Below are 17218 nucleotides of genomic sequence, written 5' to 3'. Positions count from 1 at the left end.
CACATAAAAAGTACATTAACCCCCTTGATATTAATAAACTCATAATATCACTTAGACAAAAGGTGATTTATGTGTCTCCCTAGGCCAAAAGGAGAAAAGCCTAGGAAACACCGCCTTGGTACATTTTCAACACTCCCTCTTACCGAGGAAGGTGTCTCTCACCACCCCCATCCTGTCTTTGAAGAATACTTGCTTTTCTCTTGGAAATGACTTTGTGAGAATGTCTGCAACCTGTTCATCACTGGATTTATACTCAAGCTTCACAACTCCCCTTTGAACCCAATCTGTGAGGAAGTGGCATGTGATGTCTATATGCTTTGACTTGTCATGAAATACTCGATTCTCAGAGAGTTTAATACAACTTTGATTATCATAGTCTATCGTAGTTGGTCTTAGCCTCTGACCAAATAACCCAAAGAGCATCTTGCGAAGCCACAATGCCTCACAACTTGCTTGACTATCTGCCATATACTTTGCCTTTGCACTGCTCAATGCCGCTGACCTCTATTTCCTGCTGAACCATGACACATCTGCTGAGAACAACGAGAAACAACACCCAGAAGTACTCTCCCTATCACTATCACTGCTAGCCCAATTTGAGTCTGTAAGGTTACATGCCTTGACCCACAAGAAGAAAGGTAAACTCTGAGCATGCAACATCGCTTTAGCTGCACCCACTATGGCCTTGTTCTTCCTCTCCGCCACCCATTCTGCTGGCGGTTGTAAGGCAATATAAACTCGCTTGATGCCAACACTCTTACAAAACTCCTTCTCCTTGGAGGTATACTCGCCCCTATTATCTGATCTCAACACCTTGATCTTCCTACTTGTTTGATTCTCTACAAAAGACTTAAATTGTTGGAACCTCCTGAAGACCTCATCCTTGGTGGTCAGAAAGAAAATCCAGGTCTTCTTGGAGTGGTCATTAATGAAGATCAAATACTAATCACATCCAGTCAATGATACATGAGACATAGGACCACAAATATCGAAGTATACCAAATCAAGGATACTTGCAGCTTCGCTGTCCTTGTTCACAAAAGGTGACTTGGTGTACTTTCCCAAAGCAGACCCCTTGCATGCATCATCATGCTCCGTGCTGAAGTCAGGCTACAGGCAAACCTGTAACCATCTCCCTCAGCATCTTGAAAGCTCCCTGGTGCAAATGGGACTTCATCCCGTGCCATAGCTCACACAACTCACTGTTGTGGTTTGCGCCACCACGGTTCTAATAGGTTGAATCATAAGCTTGTATAGCCTCCCACTACGTCTCCAATCAGAGAAGAACACTTGATACTGGATCCTCTGGGATATATCAACACTTGTCCCTTTCGAAACAACACTTCATACCCCCTGTCCTCCAAGCTAGAGATTGATATCAAGCTCTTCTTCAACCCTGGAACATAAAGAACACCTGTCACCTTCAGAGGAGGTAATGCCTCCCTCTGAAATGACACTGTCCCCACTCCTGCTGCTCTTACCTTGGAGTTACTCCAAGCACAACCTCCAAGTCAATATCATCCTTTGAGAGACTCGTGAAGTGCTCTCTTACTCTGGTCATATGGCAGGATGCTCCACTGTTAACGAACCATGCACGGGAAGATGTAACATGAGTGGCTATACTCACATCAAGGAAAACTCATCCATCTCTGCTGATAAGGAAAACTCAGTGTCAAATTTGGAAGCGAAATCTCTACAATGGGTTCCAACTTCGTCCTCTTCTCCTCAGGGACGTGTGAATATGTAATGCACCCAAAAATTGCCCAACTTTCGGCTTCTTGCCGGTAAACACCTCAGGAGTCTTGCTCCCATAAGACTCTGTGTGGACTCCTGTTCTGCAAATATACTACAATGTTACACGCCTTGACCCACAAGAAGAAAGGTAAACTCTGAGCATGCAACATCGCTTTAGCTGCACCCACAATTGCCCTGTTCTTCCTCTCCGCCAACCCATTCTGTTGGGGTTTGTAAGGCAGTATAAACTCTCTTGATGCCAACACTCTTACAAAACTCCATCTCTTTGGAGGTATACTCTCTCCCATTTTCTGATCTTAACACCTTGATCTTCCTTCCTGTCTGGTTCTCTACAAAAGACTTAAATTGTTGGAACCTCTTGAAGACCTCATCCTTGGTTGTCAGAAAGAAAATGCAGGTCTTCCTGGAGTGGTCATTAATGAAGATCACATACTAATCACATCCAGTCAATGATACATGAGACATAGGACCACAAATATCGGAGTGTACCAAATCAAGGATACTTGCAGCTTTGCTGTCCTTGTTCACGAAAGGTGACTTGGTGTACTTTCCCAAAGCAAACCCCTTGCATGCATCATCATGCTCCGTGCTGAAGTTAGGCTGCAGGCAACACTGTAACCATCTCCTTCAGCATCTTGAAAGCTCCTTGGTGCAAATGGGCCATCCTCCCGTGCCATAGCTCACACAACTCACTGCTGTGGTTTGCGCCACCACGGTTCTAATAGGTTGAAACATAAGCTTGTATAGCGTCCCACTACAGTCTCCAATTAGAGAAGCAGACTTGATACTGGATCCTCTGGGATATATCAACACTTGTCCCTTTCGAAGCAACACCTCATACCTCTTGTCGTCCAAGCTAGAGATTGATATCAAGCTCTTCTTCAACCCTGGAACATAAAGAACATCTGTCACCTTCAGAGGAGGTAATGACTCCCTTTGAAATGATACTGTCCCCACTCCTGCTGCTCTGACCTTGGAGTTATCTCCAAGCACAACCTCCAAGTCAATATCATCCTTTGAGAGACTCGTGAAGTGCTCTCTTACTCTGGTCATATGGCAGGATGCTCCACTATTAATGAACCATGCACGGGAAGATGTAACATGAGTGGCTATACTCACCACCAAGGCAAACTCATCCACCTCTGATGATAAGGAAAACTCAGTGTCAAATTTGGAAGCGAAATCGTCCACCTCTGCAGAGCGAAAGTGGGATACTGAACAACATAGTGACCTATCTTCCCACAAGCAGAGCATTTCACTTTTCTCATATCCTTCTGTGCCTTCTGCTTTCCCTTCTCCTAGTTCGCTCCACTAGAAGACCCCTTTTTGGCCTTCTTCTTTCCCTTCGCTGCAAGGGCGACATTCTCCTCACTTCCCCCACCACTCTTGCTGCCCGCCTTAGCACTCCTGCTGATGAAATTGTCCGACATCCTCCTCCAGTCGGGAAGGTGCCTTTGGCCATAATGCCATGTATGAATCCATCCCATTTCTTGGAGAACCCATCCAAGGCAATCCTTACCAACTGGTTCTCTGGAATAGCCTCTCCCACGACAGCCAACTCATTCTTCACTTGTGAGATCTTGGTGAGATATGAGGTCACATTGTCGGTCTTGGTCATCCTAGTGTTTCGTAGCGTCTACCTCAACACCATCTTCTTGTTCTCATTAGAGCTCTAGTGTAATGAGACCAAGGACTCCCACATCTGGTAGGCATATCTCATCCCGGACACATGAGGGAATAAATGGTCCTTGATGGCATCTAGAAGGATCCTCTTAGCCTTCACATTCTTCTTGTTGAAGTCCACTAACTGAGCTGGATCAGTAGGTGGTTGCACAGGAGCCTCTACAATGTCCCACACTTCAACTTCCTCCAGTAAAAACATCATTCTCTCCTTCCAAGGGCCAAAATTATCAGCCCCTGCCAATATGTCCTCTACCCTCAACCCTGTTGCCATGACCTTCCCAACCAACAAATGGAGCAAATCTGTGAACTAGGAACCTTCCTCCCTCTCAACTGCTGAAGTCTTTGGGTTTCTAGCAAAGTTTTATCAGTTCTGTTCACTGTTAGCAGAAGTTTGAGCTTGCTGGTCTTTGTATCAGCTGTGAGAAGTATCTCTGGTCTGACCCCTCTTTGGCTCTGATACCATGTAGAAATTTGTGTCTAGTTTGTAGCCCAACCCAGTTTTATGTTTTGCATGGTTTAATGCCCAAACCCATCATGAAATACAAGACTGATAATTGCATTTACATAAAACATTAGAGCTACTCTACCATATTCTTTTGCACAGCTAACACACTAGATAAAATAGCAAGCACACACAATATTAGACACACTGACTTTTGGTCAAGTTGACCCTGGAAAGACCCCACTGCCTCTTGGGGAAAACCAGTGCTGGAGAAGGAGATTTTATTTCGATTTAAAGAAATTTGTACAACAAAATATAAGAAGAGTTTGACTTATATCTTCCCTTTTGGTTGCTTCTCAGACGTCTCTTTAACACTGAAATTTTTGGACTGATGTGTGCTTCCTCACAGTCCTCTCCTTCCAGCCAAAAATGCGTTGTCCTATTAAATTTCAGAACACAGGAAATGTATATCAAGGAATAGTCATTTCTTAGCTGGAAATGACACTTCTGTAACAGGTATCTCCTCCCAAAATAACTCACTGTAAACTGTGCCTGAAATCCTCACTGTACCATGCTTCAGACAGGGCCGAAATTTTCGCATCTCAGGCTCACTGTACCATGCTTCAGACAGGGCTGAAATTTTCGCCTCTCAGGCCTGAGAATCTCGGCCTGTCATTAACAGACTGAAGCGAGAAATAAATGATACCCGTACGCTGCCGTAAACCCAGAAGGTAATTTGACCTGGGTGCTAAGATTAAGAGGGATGCTCCTTAGAGATTCAAGCCTCTCCCCAAGGCTTTGTACTCAGCTTCTTGAGATTTAAACCACTGGAAATTCCCTTGCTGTCTCTGCTGTAACTTTCTTCTTGAACCCTCCTTTCTCAAGCTGCTCTCTTCTTCTCAACGTACTCATGAGAATAATGAGCCTTTCTTTCCTTTTTGCCTCCCTTTTGTCTTCTCTGTAAGATAGGAACCCTATCCCTAAGATCTAATGGCTGAGATTTAATCTCAAATCATTAGATCAATGGCTAGGATCAATCCCCCACTTGACCCCTCATACATGTGGTCGCCTTCTTTAAAAAAGGCTTCCTTGTATTTTTAAATTTTAATGTTTTAATACCATTGTCACTTTTTTCTTATAAAGTCACTTTACATTATAAAAGTCACTTTAATAAAATAAAGTGTACTTAGTACTTTTTCACATAAAGTAACTTTTAAATCACATGCCACATTAATAATAAAGTACCTAGTACATCTCCACATAAAAAGCACATTAGCCTCTTTGATATTAATAAACTCATAATATCACTTAGACAAAAGGTGATCTATGTGTCTCCCTACGCCAATCGGAGAAAAGTAGGAAACAACTCCTTGGTACATTTTCAACACCGACCACATCTTTCACCATCTCCAAAATGGCCCTACATCTTGCTAGTTCTACAATAGCTTATAACTACTAGGTACTGAACTTCTAGTGCAATTTTAAGGCTCTAACCACGCTTGTGTGGAAATTGACATGGCCTAACGATTGCTAGGTCTACCAGACATAGAGCTTGAAATAATCTTTATAATGGTCCAAGAAAGGCTACAAATAAAGGTTGTATGCCAGAAAAGTTGAAGTTTAACTAGGCTTCTTGGGGCTCACACTCGTTTTGCCATTTGATCTTCTAGGGTTAGTGTTAAATTTAGGTATGTTCTATGCTTAGAGCAATTTATTTCAATTTTCATAGTTAGCTCAATATCTTTTCCAGATTAGCAATCACATCAGCATTAAAGTAAACTGCAGATAGAACATAAACATAGATCGCAGAAGACAAGCCAAGACAAGAGGACACAAGATGTGGCGCTAGCTAGGGACAAGCCCCAATGTGGGGAAACCTGATCAATTCTTCTTATATGTTCTTTAATGGTTCAGCAGTGAGAGAGAGGGATAGTACATATACAAGAGAAGTCAACACTTTGACTTATCTAAATAAGAGCATAGATCATCTCTAAGTAGATGATACATGAGGTAGCTGAACTCAGGTGAAGACATGTTGCTTCAACTGATTCTCCCCGGTGACTCCATCACCATGCGGCACCTATCATTGTGCTGCTCCTCACTGTACTGCACCATGCTGCACCTCACTGTGCTGCACTATGCTGCACCCATCATTACTATGCTGCATCCCATCATGCTTTACCAATCATGGCTGTACCCATCACTGTACTGCATCATGTACAATTGCTGTCCCAATGTGTTTGTAGCACCATGCTTACCATGCTGTCCCATTGTGTTTGCAGCACCATGCTTGCTTCTGTCCCATTGAAGCATTGCTGTACCATCTGCTGTCCCAATTTGCAGCACCATGTTTTCTGCCCCAATGTAGCATTGCTGTACCATGTTGCTGTCCCAATTTTGCAGCACCATGCTTGCTGTCCCAATTTGCATTGGTGTACAATGTTGCTGTCCCAATTTTGCAGCACCATGCTTGCTGTCCCAATTTGCATTGGTGTACCATGTTGCTGTCCCAATTTTGCAGCACCATGCTTGCTGTCCCAATTTGCATTGTTGTACCATGTTGCTGTCCCAATTTTGCAGCACCATGCTTGCTGTCCCAATGTTAAGCATGACTAGCCCTCTAGTGCTGTGGCCATGCCTAGGAGAGGCTCCTTCATACCACGTTGACCTCTTGAGGGTCTGTCCATCTCAATGCAGCCCTAGATTAATTCCAACAGCTTGCTATGGCCTGCGACCTAGCTTGCTGTAGCTTTCGGTCTCCTCAACGTGCCCAAATAGTCACTTAATTTCCAGCGTTTATTCCTCATCTACTCGGCCTTGCAGCTTGCCCTCTCAGCCCTAAATCCTTGGCCCTCCATCCAACAATTCAGTCACTTGAAGTGGCTTGCGGCTAGGGCATCGTTGACCTACGGCTAGGGCAGGATAGACCAGCTTTTAGGGCAGAATGAATAGGCTTTAGATCTGCCAGGTTAGGACAGATTTAGGATAGCATTAGGGCTGATTTAGGACTGCGGCTCGGGCTTGTTAAGGTGTGCTCCATAGCTGCGTTAAACTTCTTCCATGAGCTCCTGTAGGTCAACGTAGATCCCTTCCATAGCTTCGCTGGCCTGTCTTCTTTGTTGCGGCTAGGGCAGCTTCCTTTCCTCCAACGTCTAGGGATTCTTCCTCCTAGATTTCGCTCACACTAAAACCCAAGACAAGTGGAGAGAAATCAAGAGAGAAGTGTGTGTAAAATGACTCTCAAGTCATCTCTTTTTATACTAAAACGTTGAACACATGTGGGGGTTATTTGGTTGTTGGCCGACCTTGACAAATTGTCCCATAACACAAATAAATTCATATCTCCATGAATACTTATAGGAATAAGATCATATGAAGAGAGTGTGTCATACCACTCTTATTGACCCGAAGTCAGTTTCATTGATCCCAGATCAATATCACAAAAGAGTGTCTCAAACCACTCATACTAATCCCAGATCAGTTTCATTGATCCTAGATCAATGGAGGTCATCCTAGCATAGGGAGTACGGTAGATACAACGATGCGTCCATCGATAGTCCTACTAATGGTCTCTAACCCCATTTCCCTACTCATTGATCAGATGAGAGGTACTTCCCATGAGTCCCACACCGCATGGGTAGGATGCCTCGACAGGAGAACTAATCACCCTGTCCCACAGGAGGACTAATCATCCTGGCTCACAGGAGAACGAATCATCCTGTCCCAAAGTCGCCACGGGGTATCACAGCGGAAGGCTGAGCTATTCACCCTGTACACAGTGCACCATTAGGGTAGGGTGAGTTGCCCTATGGTCGTGTGTTGCTCCAATAAGTACCCCAAGCCCCCAGAGCTCCCAGAGCTCAATGCATGCAACATGCAGGACCCTTATAGAAAGGTCTCTCAACGACTCCAAGTCGTTCAAGAAAGTCACAGATTTGACCTTTCCCCGGGGCTTTGACAAAATGTCTGCGACTTGTACATCAGTCTCAATGTGATGGAGCCTCCTCGCTCATCGACTTACCATATCCCAAATAAGGTAGTATCTGATGTCTATTTGCTGGAGCCAATCATTGAATATGGGATTCCTCAACAATCGAATCCCCCCTGGTTGTCACAAAGGATCACAGTGGTATTCATCATGTGTACAAACAACTCATTGAAGAGCTTCCACAACCAGGCAACTTCATATGAAATCATACTTGTGGCTATGTATTCGGTCTCGACGGTGCTTCTAGCAACCGAATTCTACTTCCTGCTCATCCAGGATATCGAAGCAGAACCCAAAAAGAACCAACACTGAGAAGTGCTCTACTGATCCTCCACACTTCCTGCCCAGTCAACATTAGAATAATCATGCAACTTCATATTTCTGGCAGTGTATCTCAATCCATGAGAGATTGTGCCCTGAAGATATCTCAGAAGATTCTTGGCACCAATCCAATGAGGCTCAACCAAAAATGAGCTCACCATGCTAACTGCAAAACGTATATCTGGACGGAATTTCCCCAAGAACATCAATGCAAATGAGTTTATGAAACTCAGAGGCATCTCCCAAATCTAGTTCGGCATCACCACCATATAACTTTTGAAAGTTAAGATCCTCGAGGTAGTCTTGGGCTTGTAATTACCATTCCACATTTGGATTCCAACTCCCTCTTACCTCTGCAAGTAAGAGAGTCTGCACCTATTAGAAATAGGTCGTTCTCAGAAGGTGCCGGTATGAGAGGTCTATCATCCACAACCTTCAAACAATGGTTTGGATCGGCTTCACTCTTAATGAATCTCAGCTTCATCTGACAACTATCAATACTCTCATATCAAACCCGAGGTGATTTGCTACAAGCCATAGAGGTCTTTCTTCCACTTGCACACATGAGATTCCCGATCATGAATCTCAAACCTCTTTAGGTTGTTCCAAACCTGTGGACCCGCTACATGAGGGGAATGGTCCCCTTGTAAGATTTTCCTTCGGTACATCTCAAGCATGTACCTTCATGCTCCTTTTGAATTCAGGCATCTCTATCATCATCTAACTCATAGACCTCCGATGCTATGTGTCAATTGACATGGTCTCCAATGGACCATCCTGCAACTTGATACAAATTGCCAACCTTGAACCCATGAGTAAAAGCATCTTTGAAAATTTCATTTTCAAACACGTACCTTTCCATCGATGAATGCTACCCTGTAGCCTTTGACTTCCATTGCCGAAATGGACACCAAGTTCTTCTTGCGATCAGGTACATAAAAGAGATTCTGTAAATGAATTTTGTTACCCTTATTCAATTGAGGGGTAATATTCCCTACACCCTTTTCGGGATAGGTGGCATCGGGTCCAAGTATAATCCCACGATTGTTTCCATCTCTACTAAATTAGAGAGATCACCCTTCTATTCGATGAAGTGCCTTGAAGCACTATAACCAATAAGCTAGATTCCCACAGAATTGGAAGGAGAGGGCCAATACAAGATAACACTTCTTTATCTTATCAGAAACAACATTTGATTCTTCATACCTAGGGTTCCTTGCTTTCTTGAAGAGTCGGCCGTTTCCTTGATGACCTGCATTACCTGTCATTCCTTCGATCATTGAAGATGTCCTTGGAATGATTGTTATCTTCATCAAGAGATGTGTCCCTGCCATTCAGACACTCCTTTGCATAATGCCAAACTTATTACAAACAAGGCATCTGTCTTTCCTTCCACCCTTAGATCCGGACTTCCTAATGAAGTGATCTTTAGGTAGGCCATCAGAAGCTTCCGCTGCGCCATTTTGATAATATTCTCTGCTTCGATTTCACCCTTGGTGAATTTGAAGAGGGATGAGGAATCCACTGATCCTTTTGTCCTTTCCCAACTGTATTCGGTGATTGCTCTTTCACTCTTGCTTGGGCATTGTCTTCACCTCAGCTCTGATTCCATGTTAATTTTAGGTATGTTCTATGCTTAGAGCAATTTATTTCAATTTTCATAGTTAGCTCAATATCTTTTCCAAATTAGCAATCACATCAACATTAAAGTAAACTGCAGATAGAACATAAATATAAATCACAGAAGACAAGCCAAGACAAGAGGACACAAGATGTGGCGCTAGCCAGGGACAAACCCCAATGTGGGGAAACCCTTGATCAATTCTTCTTATATGTTTTTTATAGTTTAGCAGAGAGAGAGAGAGATAGTACATATACGACAGAAGTCAACACTTTGACTTGTCTAAATAAGAGCATAGATCATCTCTAAGTAGATTATACATGAGGTAGCTGAATTCAGTTGAAGACATGCTGCTTCAATTGATTCTCCCCGGTGACTCCATCACCATGTGGCACCTATCATTGTGCTGCTCCTCATCATCATGCTGCACCTATCATTACTATGCTGCATCCCATCATACTTTACCAATCATGGCTGTACCCATCACTGTACTACATCACGCACCATTGCTGTCCCAATGTGTTTGCAGCACCATGCTTAGCATGCTGTCCTATTGTGTTTGCAGCACCATGCTTGCTGCTGTCCCATTGAAGCATGCTGTACCATATGCTGTCCCAATTTCCAGTACCATGCTTGCTGCCCCAATGTAGCGTTGCTGTACCATCTTGCTGTCCCAATTTTGCAGCACCATGCTTGCTGCCACAATTTGCATTGCTGTACCATGTTGCTATCCCAATTTTGCAGCACCATGCTTGCTGTCTCAATATTAAGCATGACTAGCCCTCTAGTGCTGCGGCCATGCCTAGGAGAGGCTCCTTCATACCACGTTGACCTCTTGGGGGTCTGTCCATCTCACTGCAGCCCTAGATTAATTCCAACAGCTTGCTATGGCCTACGGCCTAGCTTGCTGTAGCTTTTGGTCTCTTCAACGTGCCCAAACAGTCAATTTCCAGCGTTATTCCTCATCTACTTGGCCTTGCAGCTTGCCCTCTTGGCCCTCCATCCAACAATTCTGTTACTTGAAGTGGCTTGCGGCTAGGGCATCATGGACCTGCGACTAGGGCAGAATGAATAGGCTTTAGATCAGCCAGGTTAGGGCTGATTTAGGGTAGCGTTAGGGCTGATTTAGGACTGCGGCCAGGGCTTATTAAGGCCGCCTCCATAGTCGTGTTAAACTTCTTCCATGAGCTCCTTTAGGTCAACGTAGATCCCTTCCATAGCTTCGCTGGCCTGTCTTCTTTATTGTGGCTAGGGCTGCTTCCTTTCCTCCAACGTCTAGGGCTTCTTCGTCCTAGATTTCTCTCACACATTAAAACCCAAGACAAGTGGAGAGTAATCAAGAGAGAAGTGTGTGTAAAATGACTCTCAAGTCATCTCCTTTTATACTAAAATGTTGAGCACATGTGGGGGTTATTTGGTTGCTGGCCGACCTTGACGAATTGTCCCACAACACAAATAAATTCATATCTCCATGAATACTTATCAGAATCGGATGATCTTTAGATCAATCCTACACCTCTCGATGAGAGGGATCCAAGAAAAATATCAGCTGCCATTAATAAGATGACCCACATGGAGTTTGGCCCTAGTTTCCAATTTTAACAGTTAGTGTTTTGAATCTTAGGGCTTTAGACCTATGTTAAAAAGGCAGTTTCAGCCTATTGTTATGCTCATTTTTTGCAAATGAGCATAGTGGATATATCTCTCTCCAAATAAGCTATCACCATTCTAGCCAATTTGTATTGCTTTGCTTAGTGGAGTGTTTTCACGATTTCATTCATTAGTAGAGCTATCACCATTCTAGCCAATTTGTATTGCTTTGCTTAGTGGAGTGTTTTCACGATTTCATTCATTAGTAGAGATTATGTTTCATTGTGGTCGCCTTCTTTAAAAAAGACTTCCTAGTACTTTTAATGTTTTAGTACCACTGTCATTTTTTCCTTATAAAGTCACTTTACATTATAAAAGTCACTTTTATAAAATAAAGTGCACTTAATACTTTTTCACATAAAGTAACTTTTAAATCACATGCGATATTAATAATAAAAAGTACATTAGCCCCCTTGAGTTTAATAAACTCGTAATATCACTTAGACAAAAAGTGATCTATGTGTCTCCTAGGCCAAAAGGAGAAAAGCCTAGGAAACACCTCCTTGGTACATTTTCAACACCGACCACATCTTCCACCATCTCCAAAATGGCCCTACATCTTGCTAGTTCTACAATTGTTTATAACTACTAGGTACTGAACTTCTAGTGCACTTTTAAGGCTCTTACCATGCTTGTGTGGCAATTGACATGGCTTGACGCATACTAGGTCTACCAGACATAGAGCTTGAAATAATCTTTATAACAGTGTTTTTAAAACCGGAACCGGTGACCGGACCGGTCCACTTAATGAACCGGTTTACCGACCGGAACCGGTCTAACCGGGACTGGTTTGGTCTAAACGAACCGGTTTTTAAAAAATACATTAAATAATTAATTTTTAATGAAACAAAACTATTTTTAAGATGTAAAACCATGATTCCAAGCCAATAGAGACAAAATATGCAAAGTTTGCTCATTTATATACCATGCAAAGGTGAATATATCAAAATGGCACCGAGTGCAATACATATCATCGACAAAATAGCAAAATACATAAGAAATGAGGCTCTAAATGGCCTATAAAGTCCAAAAACAATGCTGCAAGCTATGAGGCCATTGGCCTACTACAAGTCTATAGTGTACCTCCATAAACTACTTTTTTTTAACTACGAGCAACTGTTTATGGTCAAAGAAAAGATTGAGAAGAAGGTATGGTGATGTTACTTTGACCCCCTGAAAGATTGCTTCTATGCAATGAAAAATAGAATGGAAGTTGTTTTTGAAATCTGTTGAAAACTTGAAACCTTTTCCTAAATCTGAGTATGCAAGGTGAGGGGTATATTCATGAGCTGTAGCGATCTTTTTTAATTGGGATTCATCTTCTTATATTGGACCATGTACATTTGGATTCCTCATAACTGCAGTTATGTTGAGTGTGATCTGTTCTGAGAAGTGGGCACCTTTCTCAAGGAGCTAGTAGTTATTTTAGCAAGAAGAAGAGATGGTTTTACTCTTTGTTTTCCCATAGTAGAATACTAGAAACCACCTGCAAGCATTTCCATATGTTGGAATGATAAAACCTGTTCATACTCGACATGAACCTATGATACTCGGATCAAATAGATCAAACTCGGGACAAATCTTTCAAACTAAATCATGAATGGTCAAAAGTGGTTCACGACAGTCCCACAAGGTCAAATTTGGCCACACTCTCCCGCGTTTTCCAATTCTTTTAATGTCATGTAACATGGCGCGTATGCTTTGAGTTTGAAGTCCATAAAGGCACAAGTCAAAAATATAACTAATATAGTAAAATACTAAAGGCCATTTCAGAAATATAACTAATATACTGAAAATTAAAGACTACTTCAAAACCATAACTAATTTAGTAAAAACTCATAGCAGACAGAGTCCTCTTCTGAAATATCAGCAGAAAGAGAATATTTGAGGAAAGAAATGTGATATAATTGTGAACTCTGTACTATATGGAAATATCAGCAGAAAGAAAAATGGTTAAAGGATAAAAACTGTATTATGTAATTGCACTTCAGTTTGTCTATTGCGTGCCAGCTCAGTTGAGGACACCATGATCCCCTTCAAGAAGAATATTGGACTTCTGCCATGGCGCTGAGAGTATAAAAAACAATGATTCTAAATACAATCATTTCAAAGATAGACAACTCCAAACCTCTTACATGCAATCCACAAAGCCACTTCAACATCAATCCAATACAGTCCTGAAAACAGTCCAAACTTCTAATCCCAAAAAACTGGAAAGCAGGCCACTGCTGGACAGAGCATCCAAACAGTTAATAAGACAATCTCCATCCATCAGAAGATGTCCATAGATCAGAAAACATATAACTGTGGGGCTTTGATGACTAATTCAGACTTATCTATCAATTTTTGAAGCATACTCAATTTGGAGACATAAGAAACAATGCTGTCCATAAACCGGCCGGTTTGCTACAAACCGGCCGGTTCCGCCCTAAACCGGCCGGTTTTGACCGGTTAGGGCCTGTTTTTGGGCACATAAGGTAATAAACCGGGTTTGTTAGGCCGGTTCGGACCGGCCAGGCCTCCAACCGGCCGGTTAGACCGGTTACCGGTTTTTGTGGCCGGTTTTTAAAACTATGCTTTATAATGGTCCAAGAAAGGCTCTAAATAAAGGTTGTATAAAAATTGTGGCCTGGAAAAATTGAAGTTTAACTAGGATTCTTGGGGCCCACACTCGTTTTGCCATCTGATCTTCTAGGGTTAGTGTTTTGAATCTTAGGGCTTTAGACCTATTTTTAAAAGGCAGTTTCAGCCTATTGTTATGCTCGTTTTTTGCAAATGAGCATAGTGGATATCTCTCTCTCCAAATAAGCTATCACCATTCTAGCCAGTTTGTATTGCTTTATAGTGGAGTGTTTTCACGATTTCATTCATTAGTAGAGATTGTGTTTCATTGTATTACTTTTCTCTTTGTAATGTCTTTGTGCCATTTCCCCTTTTATTGCTATTGTCTTTTCATTCTCAACGTATTCAGGATCAATTCCAAAATTTGGACTCGTACTTGAATCAAAGGCTGCATTTAGTAGTTTTTATGGAAGCAGTGGTGGGCTGTTGTGGTAGCGTCTTCCAAAAGGGTTAGAGCCTCTGTCCTATATGTCATGAACTATCCTCTTCCCATGAATCACAGACCTCATTTGAAAAGGATATCTCAATCTTGCTGGACCAAACAAAAGTACAAATGAACGTTGGTTTTGGATATTCAGTTACTCCTTGGGGATCCAGACCTTAAAATCCAATTGTCTATGGTCTGACAAGGAGCCCATACCCACGTAAACCTATAGATTAGTCCTTTCTCTTTTCGGCCAAGAATGTTATCTACCAAAATTTATGGTTTCAGAGTGATTGTGGTCTTCCACTTAGAAAACAACACTCTGTTTTGGCTTTGGAGAAGGCTTCTGCTCGCCCTTCTTTGCAAGAACCTCTGGAAACTCCCCACACTAGTAGATTTAGTGTTGGAAGGTGAACCTACTCCAACTTTTCATGTCAGAGGAATTATTTCTGAACGCCAGAATTGCTGAAGTTGTGCATAAATGCAAATGACTGCAAGGGAGATTTGTTGTTTGCCAGACACTGGTCCTATTGCAGTTGCAACACTCCCTTAATTTCACAGAGTGTTGTGGTCTACTGGGCACAGCCTATTGGGTGCAGCTGCACAACATGTTTGGTTTGACCTTTTGACCTTTCTTCTCTGCCATTTTCCCACTTGCTGCTAACTTCGTTGCCACCATGAATGAAGTTTTGCTCCTCCTTGGAAGATAATAAGTTACGACTCTGAACTATCTCTGTAAATCATTTTCAGCATTGTTGCTAATTGAAAATATGGAATTTAGTTTAGAAGATTGGTTAGTGAGTTGCTTATGTATGCCGGAGTGCTAAAAAATTCAGTACAATTGGTTGAGCTCAGTTTATCCTAAGTTTCATTGAATTTGAACTTATCCAGACTACCTATTAAGGGCTGTTTTTTTTTCATTCTGGCTTGAAGTCAGACAGACTTAAAAGGGGTGTAGAATATTTTGTAACTTTTTGGGCTTTGTGTGCAAGATATTTCTGGACAGGACTTCTCAAGAATGGCTATCCCCATGAACTATCATAATTTAATGTTTGGATTAACTGAAGCTGTTTCAACTGTATTTGCAGGCTTTGTTCAATGCTTGTTTGGAAAGTGCTTGTAGTGAACAAGGAGCCAGAATGTCTGCTATGGACAGCTCTAGCAGAAATGCTGGTGAGATGCTTGATAAGTTAACCCTGTCTTATAACAGGTACGTCTTCCATTAATGGTTTTTTGCTTTCCATTATAATAATTCAACTTAATTTCGTCATTTTTTAAGTCCTATATTTTCAGGGTGGGATTTGATGTGTCCCCCTGCGCTAATATATCTTCTATTAATTTTTGTGTAACAGAACTCGTCAAGCTTCGATTACAACAGAATTGTCAGAGATTATTTCTGGTGCTGCAGCTTTAACAGGATAAAACTTGATTGACATCAGGTGCTTGACAGAATGTGGCTTATATTTGTTCATATACCCCAAGAAGCATTTTATTGAATCATGAGATTGATTTTTTAAATTTTGCATGGGGTGAAACTTGCACAATGGGAAAATAAATTCTAATAATTATGAATGCATGACAGTTCTTTGAAGGAGAGTCTGGTTCATGGTTCTCCGTTGTTCTAAATTGAATCGAGAGCTTGAATAAGTATTTTTTGGAATTGGTTTTAACATTTTTTACAACTACTAAAGATTTTTCATTTTCCGACATAAATTAAGATTTTTTGATGCAAACTTGTCAAATACAACCTTGTATGATATGGGGTGTGGCTTTTTTTGTTCTTTTTTGGTTGAACATATGGTGATTTCAGCCATCTCTTTTGAGTCAATTGGACCTTCATTGTCATCGGCTCTCTTAAAGTACCATGAAAGAGAACCGTTTAGAGTCAACACCATGTTGGGTAATGACTTTCGCATTGCAATAGTTGAGGTTGACCTGATATTTTAATGTAATATGGACCATCTTAACCTTTGACCTATTAAGTAACAAATTGTTGGTACCTATTAAGCACCAAATGATAAAATAACCTGGTGCAAACTCCTTAACCTTAATACAAATCAGGGATAAGATAAATCTATGTTATTGGGAAACAGGACGGTGGAAAAGGCCTAAAGAAGCTTGGGAAGAATGGGTGTGTACGTTTTGCACATCTGGGCAGTGGAATCGGAAAAACATTTTATTTTGAAATGTGATGCATTCAAAGACATCAGAGAAAGTTATGGGAATATTCTAGCATCGGTTTCTTGGCATTGTCTTTTCAGTGAGGGGATTGTTGGAAAGTTGGGCCAGCTCATCATCATTTTGAACAAGAAAATGATTGAATTGCAAAAGACAAAAGGCAGAGAACTATTAGTCCCATAGACTATTTTTAGTCTCGTGGATGTTAAAATATCATTTCATTTCATATATAGGAGAGCTTTTTATGTTAGCATTTTTATAGCTCTACACATACAAAGATAAAGACACACACATGGAGAGATCCCCATCAATGGTGTAGATCTTTTTTCAGTGTATCGTCATCTTCTTTCTTCCCCCTTTTTTTTCTTTAGTTAAATTGTAATGCAGATGACAATGCTATGAAATGAAATGAATAAATTGCACTCATGGATATGCATTGACAAAAGCAAACTTGTAAGAATGAGGAAGTCTTCTTTCTTCCCCCTTTTTTTTTCTTTAATTAAATTGTGATGTAGATGATAATGCTATGAAATG

General features: G+C 41.5%; 1 protein-coding gene across 1 annotated transcript in view; it reads left to right on the top strand.

Annotated features, from left to right (window-relative positions):
• ATP3 (gamma subunit of Mt ATP synthase) overlaps positions 1 to 16239 on the top strand; it is a 151517-nt gene extending 135278 nt beyond the window's left edge. The window contains exons 8-9 of the mRNA XM_089446478.1: positions 15595 to 15716; positions 15859 to 16239. Of these exons, the coding sequence (XP_089302604.1) occupies positions 15595 to 15716; positions 15859 to 15928 (192 nt within the window). The 3' untranslated portion in view covers positions 15929 to 16239. The remainder of the gene's footprint in view (positions 1 to 15594; positions 15717 to 15858) is intronic.
• The last annotated feature ends 979 nt before the right edge of the window (positions 16240 to 17218 follow it).

This window comes from Pinus tabuliformis, chromosome X (genome assembly GCF_031772625.1).
Source record: "Pinus tabuliformis cultivar Carrire ecotype Pingquan chromosome X, CPIR1, whole genome shotgun sequence".
Classification (NCBI taxonomy): Eukaryota; Viridiplantae; Streptophyta; class Pinopsida; order Pinales; family Pinaceae; genus Pinus; species Pinus tabuliformis.
The sequence above is the reverse complement of the archived record's forward strand: the minus strand, read 5'-3'. Positions and strand labels throughout refer to the sequence as shown.